At 37.4% G+C, this 19289-nt stretch overlaps 1 protein-coding gene across 1 annotated transcript in view; it reads right to left on the bottom strand.

Moving 5' to 3' along the window:
* Positions 1-19057, bottom strand: part of SPAG16 (sperm associated antigen 16) — an 885716-nt gene extending 866659 nt beyond the window's left edge. Inside the window, exons 1-3 of the mRNA XM_079924326.1 lie at positions 18861-19057; positions 11229-11275; positions 9971-10066 (exon numbers count right to left, since the gene is read on the bottom strand). Of these exons, the coding sequence (XP_079780452.1) occupies positions 9971-10066; positions 11229-11275; positions 18861-18987 (270 nt within the window). The 5' untranslated portion in view covers positions 18988-19057. The remainder of the gene's footprint in view (positions 1-9970; positions 10067-11228; positions 11276-18860) is intronic.
* Between the last annotated feature and the right edge of the window lie 232 nt (positions 19058-19289).

The raw sequence follows: 19289 nt of genomic DNA, 5'->3' as shown, positions 1-19289 counted from the left end.
CAGAGCACCTACTGAATGCTGGCAGAAGACCTCAGACCTCCCAAAAGGCAAGAAACTCCCCACGGACCTGGGTAGGGCAAAAGAAAAAAGAATAAACAGAGACAAAAGAATAGGGATGGGACCCACACCAGTGGGAGGGAGCTGTGAAGGAGGAGAAGTTTCCACACACTAGGAAGCCCCTAAACTGGTGGGGACGGGAGGTGGCGGGGCTGGGGGAGCTTTGGGGCCACTGAGGAGAGCGCAGCAACAGGGGTGCGGAGGGCAAAGCCGGGAGATTCCCGCACAGAGGATCGGTGCCTACCAGCAATCACCAGCCCAAGAGGCTTGTCTCCTCACCCGCCAGGGCGGGCGGGGGCTGGGAGCTGAGGCTCAGGCTTCGGAGGTCGGATCCCAGGGAGAGGACTGGGGTTGGCTGCGTGAACACAGCCTGAAGGGGCTACTGCGCCACAGCTAGCCAGGAGGGAGTCCGGGAAAAACTCTGGAACTGCCTAAGAGGCAAGAGACCATTGTTTCGGGGTACGTGAGGAGGGGGGATTCAGAGCACCACCTAAATGAGATCCAGAGACGGGCGTGAGCCGCGGCTATCAGCACGGACCCCAGAGACGGGCATGAGACACTAAGGCTGCTGCTGCCACCACCAAGAAGCCTGTGTGCGAGCACAGGTCACTATCCACACCTCCCCTCCAAGGAGCGTGTGCAGCCCGCCACTGCCAGGGTCCCATGATCCAGGGACAACTTCCCTGGGAGCACACACAGCACCTCGGGCTGGTGCAACGTCACACTGGCCTCTGCCGCCGCAGGCTCGCCCCGCATCCATACCCCTGCCTCCCCCACCCCCAGCCTGAGTGAGCCAGAACCCCCGAATCAGCGGCTCCTTTAACCCTGTCCTGTCTGAGCGGGAACAAACACCCTCAGGTTACCTACACACAGAGGCAGGGCCAAATCCAAAGCTGAACCCCAGGAGCTGTGCGAACAAAGAAGAGAAAGGGAAATTTCTCCCAGAAGCCTCAGGAGCAGCGGATTAAATCTCCACAATCAACGTGATATACCCTGCATCTGTGGAATACCTGAATAGACAAGGAATCATCCCAAAATTGAGGCGGTGGCCTTTGGGAGCAACAATGTTTTGGGGTTTTTTTCCTTTTTCTCTTTTTGTGACTGTGTATGTTTCTTTGTTTGATTTTGTCTATAGCTTTGTTTTTACCATTTGCCCTAGGGTTCTATCTTTTTTTTTTTTTTTTTAGTATAGTTTTTAGCACTTGTTATCATTGGTAGATTTTGTTTTGGTTTGGTTGCTCTCTTCTTTCTTTCTTTCCTATTCTTTTTCTTTTTTTAATTACTTTTAAAATTTCCTTTATTCTCAATATTTATTATTTTTAAAACTCTATTTTATTTTTTTCTTTCTTTCTTTCCTTTATTCTCCCGTTTCTTCTAAGCCATGTAGCTGACAGGGTCTCGGTGTTCCAGCCAGGTATCAGGCCTGTGCCTCTGAGGTGGGAAAGCCGAGTTCAGGACATTGATCCACCGGAGACCTCCTGGCCCCATGTAATATCAAACGGCAGAAGCTCTCCCAGAGATCTCCATCTCAATGTTAAGACCCAGCTCCACTCAACGACCAGCAAGCTACAGTGCTGGACACCCTATGCCAAACAAATAGCAAGACAGGAACACAACCCCACCCATTAGCAGAGAGGCTGCTGAAAATCATAATGTCACAAACATCCCAAAACACACCAACAGGCATAGTTCTGCCCACCAGAAAGACAAGATCCAGCCTCATCCACCAGAACACAGGCACTAGTCCCCTCCACCAGGAAGCCTACACAACCCACTGAACCAACCTTAGCCATGGGGGGCAGACACCAAAAACAATGGGGACTACGAACCTGCTGCCTGTGGAAAGGAGACCCCTAACACAGTAAGTTAAGCAAAATGAGAAGACAGAGAAACACACAGCAGATGAAGGAGCAAGGTAAAAACACACCAGACCAAACAAATGAAGAGGACATAGGCAGTCTACCTGAAAAAGAATACAGAGTAATGATACTAAAGGTGATCCAAAATGTTGGAAATAGAATGAAGAAAATACAAAAAACATTTCATAAGGACCTGGAAGAACTAAAGAACAAACAAACAATGATGAACAACACAGTGAATGAAACTAAAAATTCTCAGGAAGGAATCGATAGCAGAAAACCTGAGGCAGAAGAACGGATAAGGGACCTGGAAGATAAAATAGTGGAAATAACTACTGCAGAGCAGAATAAAGAATGAAGGGAATTGAGGATAGTCTCAGAGAAATCTGGGACAACATTAAACACACCAAGATTCAAATTACAGGGGTCCCAGAAGAAGTGAAAAAGAAAGGGACTGAGAAAATAGTTGAAGAAATTATAGTTGAAAGCTTCCCTAATATGGGAAAGGAAATAGTCAATCAACTCCAGGAAGTGCAGAGAGTCCCATATAGGATAAAAACAAGGAAAAACATGCCAAGACACATATTAATCAAACTATCAAAACATAAATACAAAGAATATTAAAAGCAGCAAGGGAAAAACAACATATATCATACAAGGGAATCCACATAAGGTTAACAGCTGATCTTTCAGCAGAAACTCTGCAAGGCAGAAGGGTGTGGCAGGACATATTTTAAGTGATGAAAGGGAAAACCTACAACCAAGATTACTCTACCCAGAAAGGATCTTATTCAGATTTGACAGAGAAATTAAAACCTTTACAGACAAGCAAAAGGTAATAGAATTCAGCATCACCAAACCAGCTTTACAACAAATGCTAAAGAAACTTCTCTATGCAGGAAACACAAGAGAAGAAAAGACCTACAATAACAAACCCAAAACAATTAAGAAAATGGTAATAGGAACGTACATATTGATAACAACCTTAAATGTAAATGGATTAAATGCTCCAACCAAAAGACATAGACTGGCTGAATGGATATAAAAACAAGACCCGTATATATGCTGTCTACAAAAGACCCACTTCAGACCCAGGGACACATACAGACTGAAAGTGAGGGGATGGGAAAAGATATTCCATGCAAATGGAAAGCAAAAGAAAGCTGGAGTAGAGTAGCAATTCTCATATCAGACAAAATAGACTTTAAAATAAAGACTATTACAAGAGACAAAGAAGGACACTACATAATGATCAAGGCATCAAACCAAGAAGAAGATATAACAATTGTAAATATCTATGCACCCAACATAGGAGCACCTCAATACATAAGGCAAATGCTAACAGCCATAAAAGGGGAAATGGACATTAACACAGTCATAGTAGGGAACTTTAACACCCCACTTTCATCAGGGAACACATCATCCAAACTGAAAATAAATAAGGAAACACAAGCTTTAAATGACACATTAAACAAGAGGGACTTAATTGATATTTATAAGACATTCCATGCAAAAACAACAGAATACAGTTTCTTCTCAAGTGCTCATGGAACATTCTCCAGGATAGATCATATCTTGGGTCACAAATCAAGCCTTGGTAAATTTAAGAAAATTGAAATCATATCAAGTATCTTTTCTGACAACAACGTTATGAGACTAGATATCAATTACAAGAAAAAATCTGTAAAAAATACAAACACATGGAGGCTAAACAATACACTACTTAATAACCAAGAGATCACTGAAGAAATCAAAAAGGAAGTCAAAAAATACCTGGAAACAAATGACAATGAAAACATGACGACACAAAACCTATGGGATGCAGCAAAAGCAGTTCTAAGAGGGAAGTTTATAGCAATAAAATCCTACCTCAAGAAACAAGAAACATATCAAATGAACAACCTAACCTTATACCTAAAGCAATTAGAGAAAGAAGAACAAAAAACCCCCAAAGTTAGCAGAAGGAAAGAAATCATAAGATCAGATCAGAAATAAATGAAAATGAAATGACGGAAACAGTAGCCAAGATCAATAAAACTAAAAGCTGGTTCTTTGAGAAGATAAACAAAATTGATAAACCACTAGCCAGACTCATCAAGAAAAAAAGGGAGAAGACTCAAATCAACTGAAATAGAAACGAAAAAGGAGAAATAACAGCTAACACTGCAGAAGTAAAAAGAATCATGAGAGATTACTACAAGCAACTCTATGCCAATAAAATGGACAACCTGGAAGAAATGGACACATTCTTAGAAGAGCACAACCTCCCGAAACTGAACCAGGATGAAATAGAAAATATAAACACACCTATCACAAGCACTGAAATTGAGACTGTGATTAAAAATCTGCCAACAAACCAAAGCCCAGGACCATATGGCTTCACAACTAAATTCTACCAAACATTTAGAGAAGAGCTAACACCTATCCTTTTCAAACTCTTCCAAAATACAGCAGAGAGAGCAACACTCCCCAACACATTCTAAAAGGCCACCATCAAAACCAGATACCAAAACCAAAGATGTCACAAAGAAAGAAAACTACAGGCCAATTTCACTGATGAACATAGATGCAAAAATCCTCAACAAAATACTAGCAAACAGAATCCAACAGCACATTAAAAGGATCATAAACCATGATCAAGTGGGGTTTATCCCAGGAATGCAAGGATTCTTCAATATATGCAAATCAATCAATGTGATACACCATATTAGCAAACTGAAGGATAAAAACCATATGATCATCTCAACAGATGCAGAAAAAGCTTATGACAAAATTCAACACCCATTTATGATAAAAAAAAAAACCCAGAAAGTAGGCATAGAGGGAACTCACCTCAACATAATAAAGGCCATATATGACAAACCCACAGCCAACATCGTTCTCAATGGTGAAAAACTGAAACCATTTCCAGTAACATCAGGAACAAGACAAGGTTGCCCACTCTCACTACGATTAGTCAGCATAGTTTGGGAGGTTTTAGCCACAGCAATCATAGAAGAAAAAGAAATAAAAGGAATCCAAATCTGAAAAGAAGGAGTAAAACTGTCACTATACGTAATACTATATACATAGAGACATGATACTATATATGATAGTATATATAGAGACATGCAGATGACATGATACGATACATAGAGAATCCTAAAGACTCTACCAGAAAACTACTAGAGCTAATCAATGAATTTGGTAAAGTTGCAGGATACAAAATTAATGCACAGAAATCTCTTGCATTCCTATACACTAATGATGAAAAATCTGAAAGAGAAATTAAGGAAACACTCCCATTTACCACTGCAACAAAAAGAATAAAATACCTAAGAGTAAACCTACCTAAGGAGACAAAAGACCTGTATGCAGAAAACTATAAAACACTGATGAAAGAAATTAAAGATGATACAAAGAGATGGAGAGATATACCATGTTCTTGGACTGGAAGAATCAACACTGTGAAAATGACTACAGTACCCAAAGCAATCTACAGGTTCAGTGCAATCACTATCAAACTATCAATGGCATTTATCACAGAACTAGAGCAAAAAATTTCACAATTTGTATGGAAACACAAAAGATATTGAAAAGCCAAAACAATCTTGAGAGAGAAAAACGGAGTTGGAGGAATCAGGCTCCCTGAATTCAGGCTGTACTACAAAGCTACACTAATCAAGACAGTATGGTACTGGCACAAAAACAGAAATATAGATCAATGGAACAGGATAGAAAGCCCAGAGATAAACCTATGCACACATGGTCACCTTATTTTTGATAAAGGAGGCAAGAATATACAATGAAGAAAAGACAGCCTCTTCAATAAGTGGTGCTGGGAAAACTGGACAGCTACATGTAAAAGAATGACGTTAGAACACTCCCCAACACCATACACAAAAATAAACTCCAAATAGATTAAAGACCTAAATGTAATGCCAGACACTATAAAACTCTTAGAGGAAAACATAGGCAGAACACTCTGACATAAATGACAGCAAGATTCTTTTTGACTCACTTCCTAGGGAAATGGAAATAAAAACAAAAAATAAACTAATGGGACCTAATGAAACTTAAAAGCTTTTGCATAGCAAAGGAAACCATAAACAAGACAAAAAGACAACCCTCAGAATGGGAGAAAATATTTGCAAATGAAGCAACTGACAAAGGATTAATCTCCAATACTACAAGCAGCTCAATATCAAAAAAACAAACAACCCAATCCAAAAATGGGCAGAAGGCCTAAATAGACATTTCTCCAAAGAAGATATACAGATTGCCAACAAACACATGAAAGAATACTCAATATCACTTATCTTTAGAGAAATGCAAATCAAAAGTACAATGAGGTATCACCTCACACCAGTCAGAATGGCCATCATCAAAAAATCTAGAAACAATAAATGTTGGAGAGGGTGTGGAGAAAAGGGAACCCTCTTGCACTGTTGGTGGGAATGTAAATTAATACAGCCACTATGGAGAACAGTATGAAGGTTCCTTAAAAAACTAAAAATAGAACTACCATATGACCCAGCTATCCCACTACTGGGCATATACCCTGAGAAAACCATAATTCAAAAAGAGTCATGTACCACAATGTTCATTGCAGCTCTATTTGCAATAGCCAGGACATGGAAGCAACCTAAGTGTCCACTGACAGATGAACGGATAAAGATGTGGCACATATATACAATGGAATATTACTCAGCCATAAAAAGAAACGAAACTGAGTTATTTGTAGTGAGGTGGATGGACCTAGAGTCCGTCATACAGGGTGAAGTAAGTCAGAAAGAGAAAAACAAATAACATTTGCTAACAAATATATATGCAATCTAAAAAAAAAAAAAGTTCTGAAGAACATAGGGGCAGGACAGGAATAAAGACAGAGATGTAGAGAATAGACTTGAGGACATGGGGGGGGAAGGGTAAGCAGGGACAAAGTGAGAGAGTGGCATGGACTTATATATAGTACCAAATGTAAAATAGTTAGCTAGTGAGAAGCAGCCACATAGCACAGGGAGATCAGCTCGGTGCTTTGTGACCACCTAGAGGGGTGGGATAGGGAGGATGGGAGGGAGACACAAGTGGGAGGAGATATGGGGATATATGTATATGTATAGCTGATTCACTTTGTTATAAAGCAGAAACTAACACACCACTGCAAAACAATTATACTCCAATAAAGATGTTAAAAATAAATAAATAAATGAAAGGAATAACTAATCCTGAGCTACGTTTTTCTTATAAGAACATAACTTTAATATGAAAATATTTGATAGTAATTCTTAATAAATATGTAGGAAAATATCTTAGAGTAAAATTCTTTGAGAACTACTGATTAATACGTTAAACAGTATAGTAGTTTTGTTCAGTTATCAATTCATCTTCTTCAGAAACACATGACTATTTCAAAGAAATGCCTTATATTCTTAGAGGAGGAGATGGAGAGAAGATGTCAGGAAATGTAACAGTGTTATGATTTAGGTACTCCGCTACTGTTATCTTTAAAGATCAAACTTATAAGTTTATAAATATTATATTATTATGGCAATACATGGACCTTTAAGATTTTACCTCCAAAATTAGCAAAACAAAAAAATCACGAACCAAAACAGCTAAAGAATTACCCCCCAAAATGGCAATAATATGCTCACAGTGTAAAGGGGAAAACCCAGCTTGAATATAAGTAGACTTTCTTTCATAAAATTACATACAAGTATTTCTAAGGAATATGTGTGTGTATGTGTGTGTGTGCCTGTATTCCTATTTCTACTTACATTTATACTTAGAAAAAAGACTTCAGTTTCAAGAAACAATGGACAGTACAACCAAACCACACATTTGTCACAGATTAATAACATTTCCTACATTAATTTTTTTCATTAATTACTTTAAATATGATAAAACTATATTTTATTTCAGGTTTCTGAAACATTGCACCTATCAAGGAAACATTTTTATAGGATAAAAAGTTTAAAATTTATGAAATAAAACATGCATCAATTCTCAGATTTTTCATATATATTATCAAGGTTTAAAGAAAATTATAAAAATTCATTTAAATGTCAACTCTTATATAAATAATCCTTGTTAATTTTTTAACCAATAAAACTACTTACATTATTTCCAACTTTCAACTTTTCAATAATTTCAACTATATTCAACATTCCTAATGTAATGATGACCTTTTTTACTTGCAGTCTTTAATGAATTTTCTAAAAGTCCCTGTTCAATTGAGACTACTACTATCCTCTAACATAGAAGAAAATATATCTTGCTCATAAACAGATGTAATAAAATCATAACAAAAGGAAGTGGGTTTCATAAGCAATAAATATTCTTAAAACAGAAAGCCCATGGCACAACTCAAAGCTAGTTTTTGAAGATAAAATACTATAGAAACAAAAACCAAATTAGAAATACATAACTGAAATGCTTATCATAAAATGAATTCATATTTAATTTTAAAAGCTTAAGGGAAACTTTTGTGAGTTTTCTGCATAGCACAGTTCCTCCAAAGAACTCAAAAAACAGATAAAACCTTAAATGAGAGTCAACAAGCTATAAATATGTCATAAATCTAGAAAGTTACCTGCAAGCTTATGATAAAAGAAAGCTTCTGAGAAACTGATGACAGAAGAATTACTGATATTTAGTTCAGAAGATACGACAGCTACTACGTTGAATTTATTCACCAGTTGCCCTTCTTGGATTTATCTTTGGATTTACAAGCACCTTCTAGCATGATACCACATACAAAGATGCAATTACAGTTTGGTCATAATTTTTTCATTCAATGATTCATTTATCTATTCATTTATTTAACTGCTATTCATTTAGTGCCTACTATGTGCCAAGCACTGTGTTAGGCATATCTATGTTACCAAGTACCAATATAAATGAGTGGTACATAAAGTATTTTTTTAATCCTTCTTTACTTAATGATGTAAAGCAAGAAGGAAGATGATAAGTAATACATAGAGTGCAACTGATATGTTTATTCACTGCTCATCGTTCAAAATGCTATGTTTTAAAACTTTCTTATAAATTACTGCATTGAGATATCCAACAGACTAATAAAGTCTGCATAGTAGACTTCACTTTACGTCTACCTAGAAGGAACTATATCCATAGGATATATTAGAGAATAGAGTTTACTATGAGCTAAAGCCCTCCACTTAGAATATAATCAATTCTGGATTCAAAAAATCCTCCTCTTCAGCATTTTTCAATTTTGAATGGACAGATATTTTGGAAAGGAGTAACTAGATTTCTGAACCAAGGAAATCTGCAAAATATGGAAAGATTGACAAAGGGCAGAATATGGAGTGAAGTCTATCACATACTATTTTGCACTGAGGAAGCCAAATCTGCACCTAAATAAGGGTATAATAATTTCCTTCATATTTCACAGTAAAGGTTTCATTTTTGAAGAAAAGCAGCCTTCTTAATTAGTATTGGTATGACTTCAGTGTTAATTAGTATTGGTAGCACTTTAAAAATATTTTTGCTATCATCATTATTGTCAATTTTTAATTGAGCTTGCAATTTTACAGGAATGCCATCATTCCATGTACTGTTAATTGGTGGTATTATAATCAGAAAGCATCCCCACCATATTTTCTAGTGAAATTAGTTCATCAGCCTCACAAGAAAAAAAGCATAATATATTAGGCATTTCCTGTGATCTAAATACTTCCATGAAAAACAAAAAATACAGATGCTTACAAAACAGACTGTAGAATATGTATACAATACCAAGTTCTGTACAAGTGCTGAAAATCCTTGTTTAAACTCTATTGAGATTAAAAAGAGTTCTGAGAGAAAGTGTCATTTGTTGCAAAGTCATGCAAAAGTGAACACCATGTGGAAAATGATGATCCAAGGCAAAGTAAATATGACTACTTACTAAAAGTGAAGGTTAGATGATAAACTAATAGAAGTGAAAAAGATGTCAGGTGATAGAGTTGCATCTAGTAAGTGAAGTATTTATAGTTTAAATGACTTTCAAAACTTCGTGTAGAAAGTATCACTGTTAAACTATAGGCTATGGTTGTGTTCAAAATTCTCACCAAAATTTGAGTATCTGTAGCCTGTTCTTGGACTATCTGAACTGCTTTTGCCAGGTCTTCTTCACCCTCTGGAATGCTATAATTGTCATCTGGTATCTAAATAACAGAGAAAGAGAATGATAGGAAGAGTTAGCAGGAATATAAAAATACCTTATTTCATTTTAGAAATAAAGTTGCCTCACAAAACAAAGGATCAAAGAAATACACTTTATGTAAGACACGATGTCATTCTGAAGATCCATGAAAAATAAAGTAACAAGTAGGCAGCCCTCTGACTTCCTTATAAACATCACTCAGTGTTACTACTGATGAACTTGAGGTTAGCTTACGGGCAACTGCTTTTACCTATACTGACAAATGTAGTCTAACAACTCTGCTGAAAAAAAAGAATGTTAGGCCATCTAAATGCCACCATTCTCTCCGCATCCCAGATTTTCTCCACCATTACTTTTCATAACTACTAGCAACTGCAAATATCTAATAAATTATGTCTAATATTAAAAAGCAAAACAAAACTCACTGCCTGAATGTTAACCTCTCGGAAGAATGCAACTGACTCTAGTTATGACATTAATGAGAGTGAACACTTATTGCATGCTTCTTATGTGCTGATCACAGCTTTAAGCCTGTTACATTTATTAAGTCATTTCATGTGGTATGTATTAACATTATCTCCATTTTACCAGTAGTAATACAAAGCCTATCTTCTGTGTTTGTCCTGTCTCCTGTTTGCCCAGGCCACAAATGCCAGGCTTGCTTCCACAGTTTCATTCACAGCTTCTGTCATCTTGGAGTGACTCTGCCTTCCAAGTCTCAGATGTAATGATAGCTTCCCTTGGAACAATGAATTAAAGGACAGGTTTGAGACAGTAACTATATTAGACTAAAGTATTGCTAAGTTGAAGGGAACCATAGGATCTGAGCTCCAGCTAGGTAGTAGGAATCTGGGAAACCTAGACTGGATGATTGGGAACACCTGCTGGACAGAGACGACAGACTATAGTGTGGATCCACAAGGCAGGTGATGAGAAGCTGACTCTGAAGGACAATTAACAAGAAAATCAAAAGAGCCAGATGTGTTAACCAATCTAAATTTTTAAATAGAATTTTCAAACCTCACTCTTAACCAGCTGATTAGCTAAATTCAGTTGAAAAAGTAGCATCACTTAAGAAAAAAAATTTTTAAGAAAAAATAAAATGAATATTTCACAGGAATAACTGTAATGAATGTATAGAATAGGTAAAATGAACAAATTACCTCTTCATATTCATAATCATCTTCAGATGCTTCAGTTATGGTGACCTCTAAATGTACTGTTAAGTTTGAATCTCAAAATAATGGAATAAAATTATTATATTTAAAAATTGAGATAACCTTAAAATACAGTATTATATCCAAGTATCTCACCAAGTTAGTAAATACATGTAAATTAAGCTATTTTTTAAAATTTCTCTTCCTCATACAGCCTACATTTATAGATGTTTTAAGACAAAATATCTTAATTGTTATTTTAAATTATTATTCAAACAACCCAAACTCATGAAAAACTATATTTTTAATCTATTTACTATCTAATGATTTCCAATTTGATTCTAAGAAGGCTTACAAAAATGTACATGGTATCATAACATAAATTAGAAAGAGATAAGAAAAATGATGGACAGGAAAACTATGACAGTAAATTTTCAAACACATCTCAAACCACAGTGAATTTTCCGGAGTTTCTTAGTCATTCACAATGCAGTGTGACTTCTTTATTTGGTTTAAAGTATTGTGAATGAAAAAAACAAAGCACACTAAGATTTAAATATAAGTAAAATATAGATTTCAATGTTTTTATCAATAAAAGATACTTACACCTCCACTCTCTTTCTTACATATCTCAATTTTAAAATTATCTTCTCAGAAAAGACAGCCTAATGTTTAAGCAAATATAAACTACTTAATAATCATAACTCAGCAGTTCATAAATTATCAAGATATATCAGCATTAAAATATCAGTGGAAATGATTCTAATAAAAACTTCTAACAGCATTGCTCTAAGACCTTCAAAAATTACAAGTTAGTCTAATTACAAATGAAAACTTCAAGACATTTAATTTTAAAAGAAATCAAAATACACTCCAGTAATGCTATTTTGTTGATTGGTCAGTAGGTTTACATTTTTTTTCAAATGCACAGACTTTATTAGGCCAAGTTTAAAAGGTATAAAATTAAACACTTCAGTGCACAGCAATGGTTATGAAAATCAAAGATTAGATTAGCCTAGTTTTCATTTTGCTGCTGGTTATAAGAAATTTCTCTGTCATCCCATCCTGCAAGAGTAACCTGACGGTGTGTATAACAACTTCTGTTGTTTGTCATAAGAACTGATAACACACACATAGTATTTAACAGGAGCCAGGCACTGTCCTAAGGGTTTTACATGTATTAACTCATTTCATCCTCATCCTACCAATGAGGCTGAACTATTATTATCTCTGTTTTACAGATCAGGACTCAAATGCAGTTACACAATCAGGACCTAACAGAGTTGGGAATCAGCCCCAGAAGCTTAGGTTTCACTATACTATACTACCTCTCTTGTTAACACAAATTAACATATGTAAATCATTTAGAATGGTGCCTGGCTTATAATAAATACTATACAAGTGTTTGTTGTTATTTTCCCTATTCTGGAAAGAGATGAGTACCTGTGGAGAAGTCTCCTAAGTCTCCCATGATCTAGTGTTAAGATGAATGGATACATAAAAGACATTCTGAATCTTCCTCCTTTTCTAGATTTATATTTTTCTGACACATGTTCACTTAATGATATAAAATTTCCTTAGGTTCAGCTACAGGAAGTTCAGCCTCTTTTTTATGGAAAAATATGTCCCCTTCTGAGAAACAACTATTAGAAGCTGACTTTGTAGGCAGTCACTTGCCTGTGAGTCTCCAGAAAAGTAATGCTATCCTTCATCACTGCTTATACCATAATAAATTTCACAAAGAAGTTAACATTCTAAAATGATCTGGATAGAGTTTATAATTGTAAATAAGCCAACTGCTTATTCACTGTGAGGAAGAAACATCAAAGCAAAGCTTCTTGAACATGGCTCTATAGAGTAAAAAGTGATTTGTCCTCAAAGCTTTGAAAATATAAAACAACACTTGTATACTGCCACCAAAAAAAAAATATTCTAGGGAACGGATTATAATCACTAATAATATATTGTTTCCCATAATCAAAAAAGAGTAAGAGAAAAATAACTACCATTTTATAAAGTTTAAAAAGTATTGTCACATGGATCATAACCATAGGTACTCTTAAAACCCTGTGAGATTGAATGGCACAGATACAGTAATCTCTAAATTGAAAAAAAATAAAGGAAACTAAGTCAGGAAGATGAATAGATTTGGCCAAAATCAAAGATATGAGTGACAAAGACAAGTTTCTTAAATATAAATACCATGAATTTTCAACTACACTGTGCTGTTTCTACAGTGACACAATAGCAATGTGCAATTTTTACCAATATCCTCAGTAATGAATTCTCACCTATTTGTTTTCCAAACTCTCAAGTGTCATATTACAAACAGATAAATCAAATCCTTTAAACAGCTCAGTCTGAAGACCCTAAAGGAAGGAGAAATATAAAAGAGCTACAGGGCTATCGACCCAAAGATTCAATAAACCAAGGGCAAGAGATTAACCAAACAAAAGATCAGGAAGAGTACAAATACCCAAAACAGGAACCAGGATCCTCCTTAATTGATACTGTTAGTACCCACAATATGATGTGAACAGAAAATCTTCCTTCTCAGAAGCAACTTAGCTGAAATGTGATGTTGCAGCATTACTAAAGAAGGAAATGTACTTTCGCATGTATCTGTCTAGCTGGCTAGCCGGCTCGCAACACATGGACAAATGCACAGACAAATCCCAAAACAATTCTGTGGCAGTTTACAGACATGCATACAGCTACAGGGAGATAAAAATAAATGAATATGGAAATCAGCAGAGAAAGGGAAACAGTAGAAGTAAGGTACAGTACAGGCCATAAGGTCTCATGAACTTTGTTATATGCCACAGGTTTGACTCTAAGCTTCCCAGCAGTCAGGGTAAAAAGGGAAATGTAATCAGATACCAATTCAGTATCCATCCAATGAAAACAGATGAGTTTCTCAGCAGATGTACAGCAATCTCTGATTCTGACGCCTGAGAGAAATCACGCTCTTAGGTTTTCATAAAGAGAAAACTTTGGACTGTACAGATATTGATCCCCTTGGCCCTTGGGACAGCCAGAAAGAGAGAGTGAAGCAGGATCTGATGGAGGATCGTGTGTGAAAAAGGTTGGAAAGCACTGCTTTAGAAGCAATATTGGTAGGGTAGAAATGCACAGTTTGTCAAGAATTGCCTGAAAAAATAAAACCTTTAATTTTGATTCTACTTTTACTGGGCAACTTTCTCATCTGTAATCTAATCTCTTAGGTGATCCTATTCTCCAGGAAATGTCCATACAATTAAGCTGGTCACAATTTTCATACAAAGTTATTTTTCCACTGCAGAATAATAAACTGGTATGCTGGCTTAATATCAGTTTCTTCTTGCCAAGCTGACTCTGAGCCCCTACAAAACTCCCTTCCCATTACCTGCCTAGTTTTCCTTCAAAAAACATCATTGAACTCCAGTTCCAAAATTCATTTTTTTCTACTCTATTCCACTCAGATCTGGTCCTGCATTTCTAGAGCTTGAGCTTGACTTGACACTTAATTTTGTGCCTGGTTTTCTAGTCTGATCTTGCCCAGGGTACTATCTGTGGCCCTCTTTCCTCCCTGGCCTGCACCCACAGTCCACAGCACCACCCCCTTCCAAGCCAGGTACTATATCCTATAGTCATGGCCTGGTCTCAGACTAAGGGTCATTCTCCATATCTCCACTTGCTCTGGAAGGAATTTAGTAGTACTTGTGAGTTTGCATACTATGAATTAGTTCCCTGGTACTTCAGTGAACTAGTAGTTTCTACACGAACAGAATCTGCACCAGATCCTGACCTTGCAGATCTTGTCAGAAAACAGGCCAATATACACCCACACTGAAACTGCCATGAAGCCCTAAATCCACCGAGTACTACAGAAGATACAACTGCAAGAAGCTTCAGAGAAGCATTTCAGCTGGCCTAATGGAGCAGAGTTTGATGTGACAGTTGGTATGATGGGGTCACAAACAAGGTTGTGCAAATGGACCACAGCCAGAAAGAAATGAACAATTTTCAGATGAGAGCAGCATACAAAGTTCCTCACACACTGGTCTCCTCTACTACTGCAACTGTAGGTAGTGATCACTGCCAGTAGCACCAGCTTTATAAAGAACTGGAGTGAAACATAAAGCTAATTATATTTTACATGATTTCCCAAAGTTGATATAGACAGAAATTGCTTTGTAATCTTTGATATCACTGCAGAATCAATGTATACAAAGGCAATCTAAAGTCTAGCCTGTAACCTCCATGATCAACATTTTACTCACTAAATTGAAATAAATGTATTGTAAATACCAAACATTATAGTCATGTTCCCTTTCTTAGGAAAGCCAGTTTAAATAAAGTTAACTGAAAATAGACCAAAGGTGGCAAATAACTGGCACACTTGCTGTCACAATTCCCATTGCTGTTTGCTTCCTTCAGTCTTTCCTACCAAGTCTTAATACCACATGCCACGGAACCACTACCAATTCAATAGAATTGGCAAATGTGGAAATTTATTGGCCACTCCTGCCTAAGACAGCTGTTGCCCATCTTCTGCCTCAGAACCTGGAAAATAATTTTCTTTCAACATATAAGGTTCTCATAGTGGATGGTGGTGTAAGTTTTTCCAACTTCTAAACCAGGAGACCCAAAGATATGGGGTCTATATATTATACCTCTATCTGAAAACATAAAGGCTAGAGGTTAAGATATTTGTCTACAGCCTTGCTACTCCAATTATAGTCCTTAGATCAGCCACACCAGCAGCACCTGGGAGCCTGTTAATGATGCAGGATCTCAACCCCTGAAACCCGCACTTACTGAATTAGAATCTTCATTTCAAGATCCATATCTTGGATTCATATACACAGTAACATCTGCCTAGTCTAGAAGACACAGAACAAAATATAATTTTTTTCTCTCCAAATAATCTATGACTTTTGTGCATGTAGAATTCAGCACTCCAGGTTTAGTAACATGCCTCTACATTCTACATTCAAACTGTCTATCCTTTTTATTTGAATATATGTAGGATGCAATTAAGCACCCATGAGCAAATCCAGTTTTCCAATGATAATAAGAAATACACTACTTGAGAACATAATGATTATTAAGGATTTTACTAATATTTTCTTACTTAATACTATAAATATTCCAGAGAAGTAACATCTTAGAGGAAAAATAACTGTTAAAAGCAGTAAATAACAAAATAACTTTTAAAAATAACAAAAGTTCTGTTTTAATTAAACAAAGTTATCAGTAAACATTACCACTGCAGTGAGATACTGGCTAAGGATATTACTTAAGAAGAAAAGCATGCATCTTAGATGGGGTATTGGTTTAGTGTGATCACCATATTTCAGAGTCTGGAATCCTTAATTTGCATTTTTGAAACAGTTGACTTTGGGACTGCATCCAGAGTTGGTTAGCCTCAAAGGACAGGCTTAAATTCAGTCAACCCTCACAAACTGCTGTTGGGGCCAAAGGAGACCTTTTCAGGGGTCAGCAAATTCTCAGTCAAATTCTTAGCGTTAAAATGTCTAGAAAGTTAAAATAATAATCAAAAGCCAGTTAGGGGATCAGAGAATCAGCACAAAGAGAGGTAGGTAACAAAAACAATACTACTTTGGGGGCTCTACTTCCCTGGAGTCCATGCATTTCATTACTCTTCCTTGAATAAGGTCTTTCTTTAGACAAGTAGCAAAAAAATCAATTAAGCATTAGCTTTCTTAATACAATTCATTCCAGCCTGCATCTCTCAGCTGGAATAGGCACTCTTAAATGTCTGCAGCCACACATTAAAAGGCAACCCCTGATCACTACTATGAGTGAAAACCTCTCTCAAGTTGTATTGATTTTTAATAGAGCATTCATTCACGAAAGACGACCAATCTTCTTTACAATTACTAGAGATACCTACTTGCCCGTTTACAGATCACTTTGTTAAAATCTAGCCTTATATTTTACAAAGCTGCAAATATCTTTCTAAAAAAGTGTTCACTAGAGGATTCATACATTCCATGATTAGATTTCTTAAAGTTCTGGAGATAGCTAAGTAAGATAAGAACTATGTCGTCTAAGTTTGCATCTCGCCCTATACAAGTTTAAAAATTAAAAGCAGTGTGCTCGCTTCGGCAGCACATATACTAAAATTGGAACGATACAGAGATTAGCATGGCCCCTGCACAAGGATGACATGCAAATTCGTGAAGCATTCCATATTTTTATTCACTTTGTTATAGAGCAGAAATTAACTCACCGTTGTAAAGCAATTATACCCCAAAAAAGATGTTAAAAAAAAATTAAAAGCAGTATTATAAACTATTGTGATAGAAATCATTTTAATGCTGACAGATATAAGATGCCTGGTTATCACTAGTATGGGCATTGGATAACTTTATACTTTGATGTAGATTAGCGCTGAAAGAGTCGTTGAATTGTTTTTGAATTTAAAAAGGAAGATTACTGGAAAAGACAGCTTGTTAAGAGCTAGGAAAACAGAGTATAAAACCTCACTTAAGACACTAGAGCACCCACATATTTCATTCAAATTTATTTCAAACTATTCGAACATATTCCTGTAAAAATCATGTTTGCACTGAATGAAATACTATATATTTTCTTTGAGCTTTTTAACCAAGTTCTTCAAAGCTCCCTGTAGCAGGGATGTATACTGGGCCTGAGTCAGGACAGGTTAATCAGTTTAAAAGCCTACAAAATGAATCATTGCTGGATCTCTGGAATCTTGAATTAAATCCGGGGGGATTATATTTGGACAAAAAAATAAGGTAGATTTTGCAGTTTCCTTGATACCTTTAATAAAACTGATTACCCATCTCTCTCCTATCTGCCTGAAGAATGGAGTAGTTATCTTTTTCTCATGAGCCCTCCCCCTCTCCTCAGTACCATTAATTTAGAGAAGGGGAGCTCAAAAGCTTTACACAAGAAATAGTGAACCTAATTATCCACATATAGCTATTCAATTTTTCTGGTTATTTCCAATGATAATCGCTCATCACTGTCTGATCTTGTTTCTTCCTAACATCTCTGAGCCTCGTCAGGTCACGAGGTTACCATTTAGTTGCTAAAGGCGGAGGGGGGGCGGGGGGGGTGGTATTTTTATCGTTAAGTAGCCCAGATTGAAACTACCCAGTAAGTAGATGCTACCAAAACAAATCACTTAAGCATTAGACAATTGGACCATCTACAGGATCCAGCTGGATATTCTGAGCTTCCTCCTTCCTCTCCTTAAAGCCTAGAGGTAGCGGTCTTTTCCTTAACCTCCTGATGTTGCCCTACGGATTTATTTTCACGGCATTCTGAAGGTTTGGGGGCTTAAGAAAACCCCTGAGGTAAAGGAGGATTGGATTAATTTGTTGTGCTACTTTAAAATAAAATGCAAAGTTTACTGAGTGGTGACTACTAACTTTTTCCAACAGGAACACATCAGCCTACAACTACTACAGGCGAAAAATTACAGTGGGTAGGTATCAGGGGGTCGCGGTGGCGTTGAAACCACCTAGAGGTCTAATAGGCGTCTCTACCGGCTGGGTGTCCACAAGCTTCACAGGGCACCCGGAGCGGGAAGCCCGCGCCCTCGCCCCCAACACCCGTTACCGCGGCCAGCGTCTGGGTGCCGCGCCTACTCGGGAAGGATACGCTCCAGGTAGTAGGCGCCCTCGGCGGCCACCGCCTCCGCGGTGTCCCCGGCAGCCGTCGAGCCCATGCCCAACACTTCTTCCAGAACCCGCAGGGCCGAGGAGGGCATTCCTTTCTGAGAAGCCATCTGAAGCGCTCCGGGCGCCTGCCCCTGGCTACCGCACCGTGTCCCTCAGGGCAACCGCGAAGACGCTTCAGTACGAACACACACGCAGCTCTCGCGAGAGCCTGGCATCCTTCACCCCTCCCACCGCGCGGGCTCCGGGCCCGGAAGGGCTGCCCCGAGTCCTAAATGGGGAAGTCCTCCTTGCTTCCTACGTTACTGGGGCAACCTCGTTGCCTAGTTACCCTGAGCCCTCGGGATGCGTTCCTGAACTGGACGAGATAAAATGAAGCAACGGACTTGGTTTGCACACATTTTCTTACCGA

This window comes from Stenella coeruleoalba (genome assembly GCF_951394435.1).
Source record: "Stenella coeruleoalba genome assembly, chromosome: 6".
In the NCBI taxonomy this organism is placed as follows: Eukaryota; Metazoa; Chordata; class Mammalia; order Artiodactyla; family Delphinidae; genus Stenella; species Stenella coeruleoalba.
This window is presented reverse-complemented; position numbering and strand designations above follow the sequence as displayed.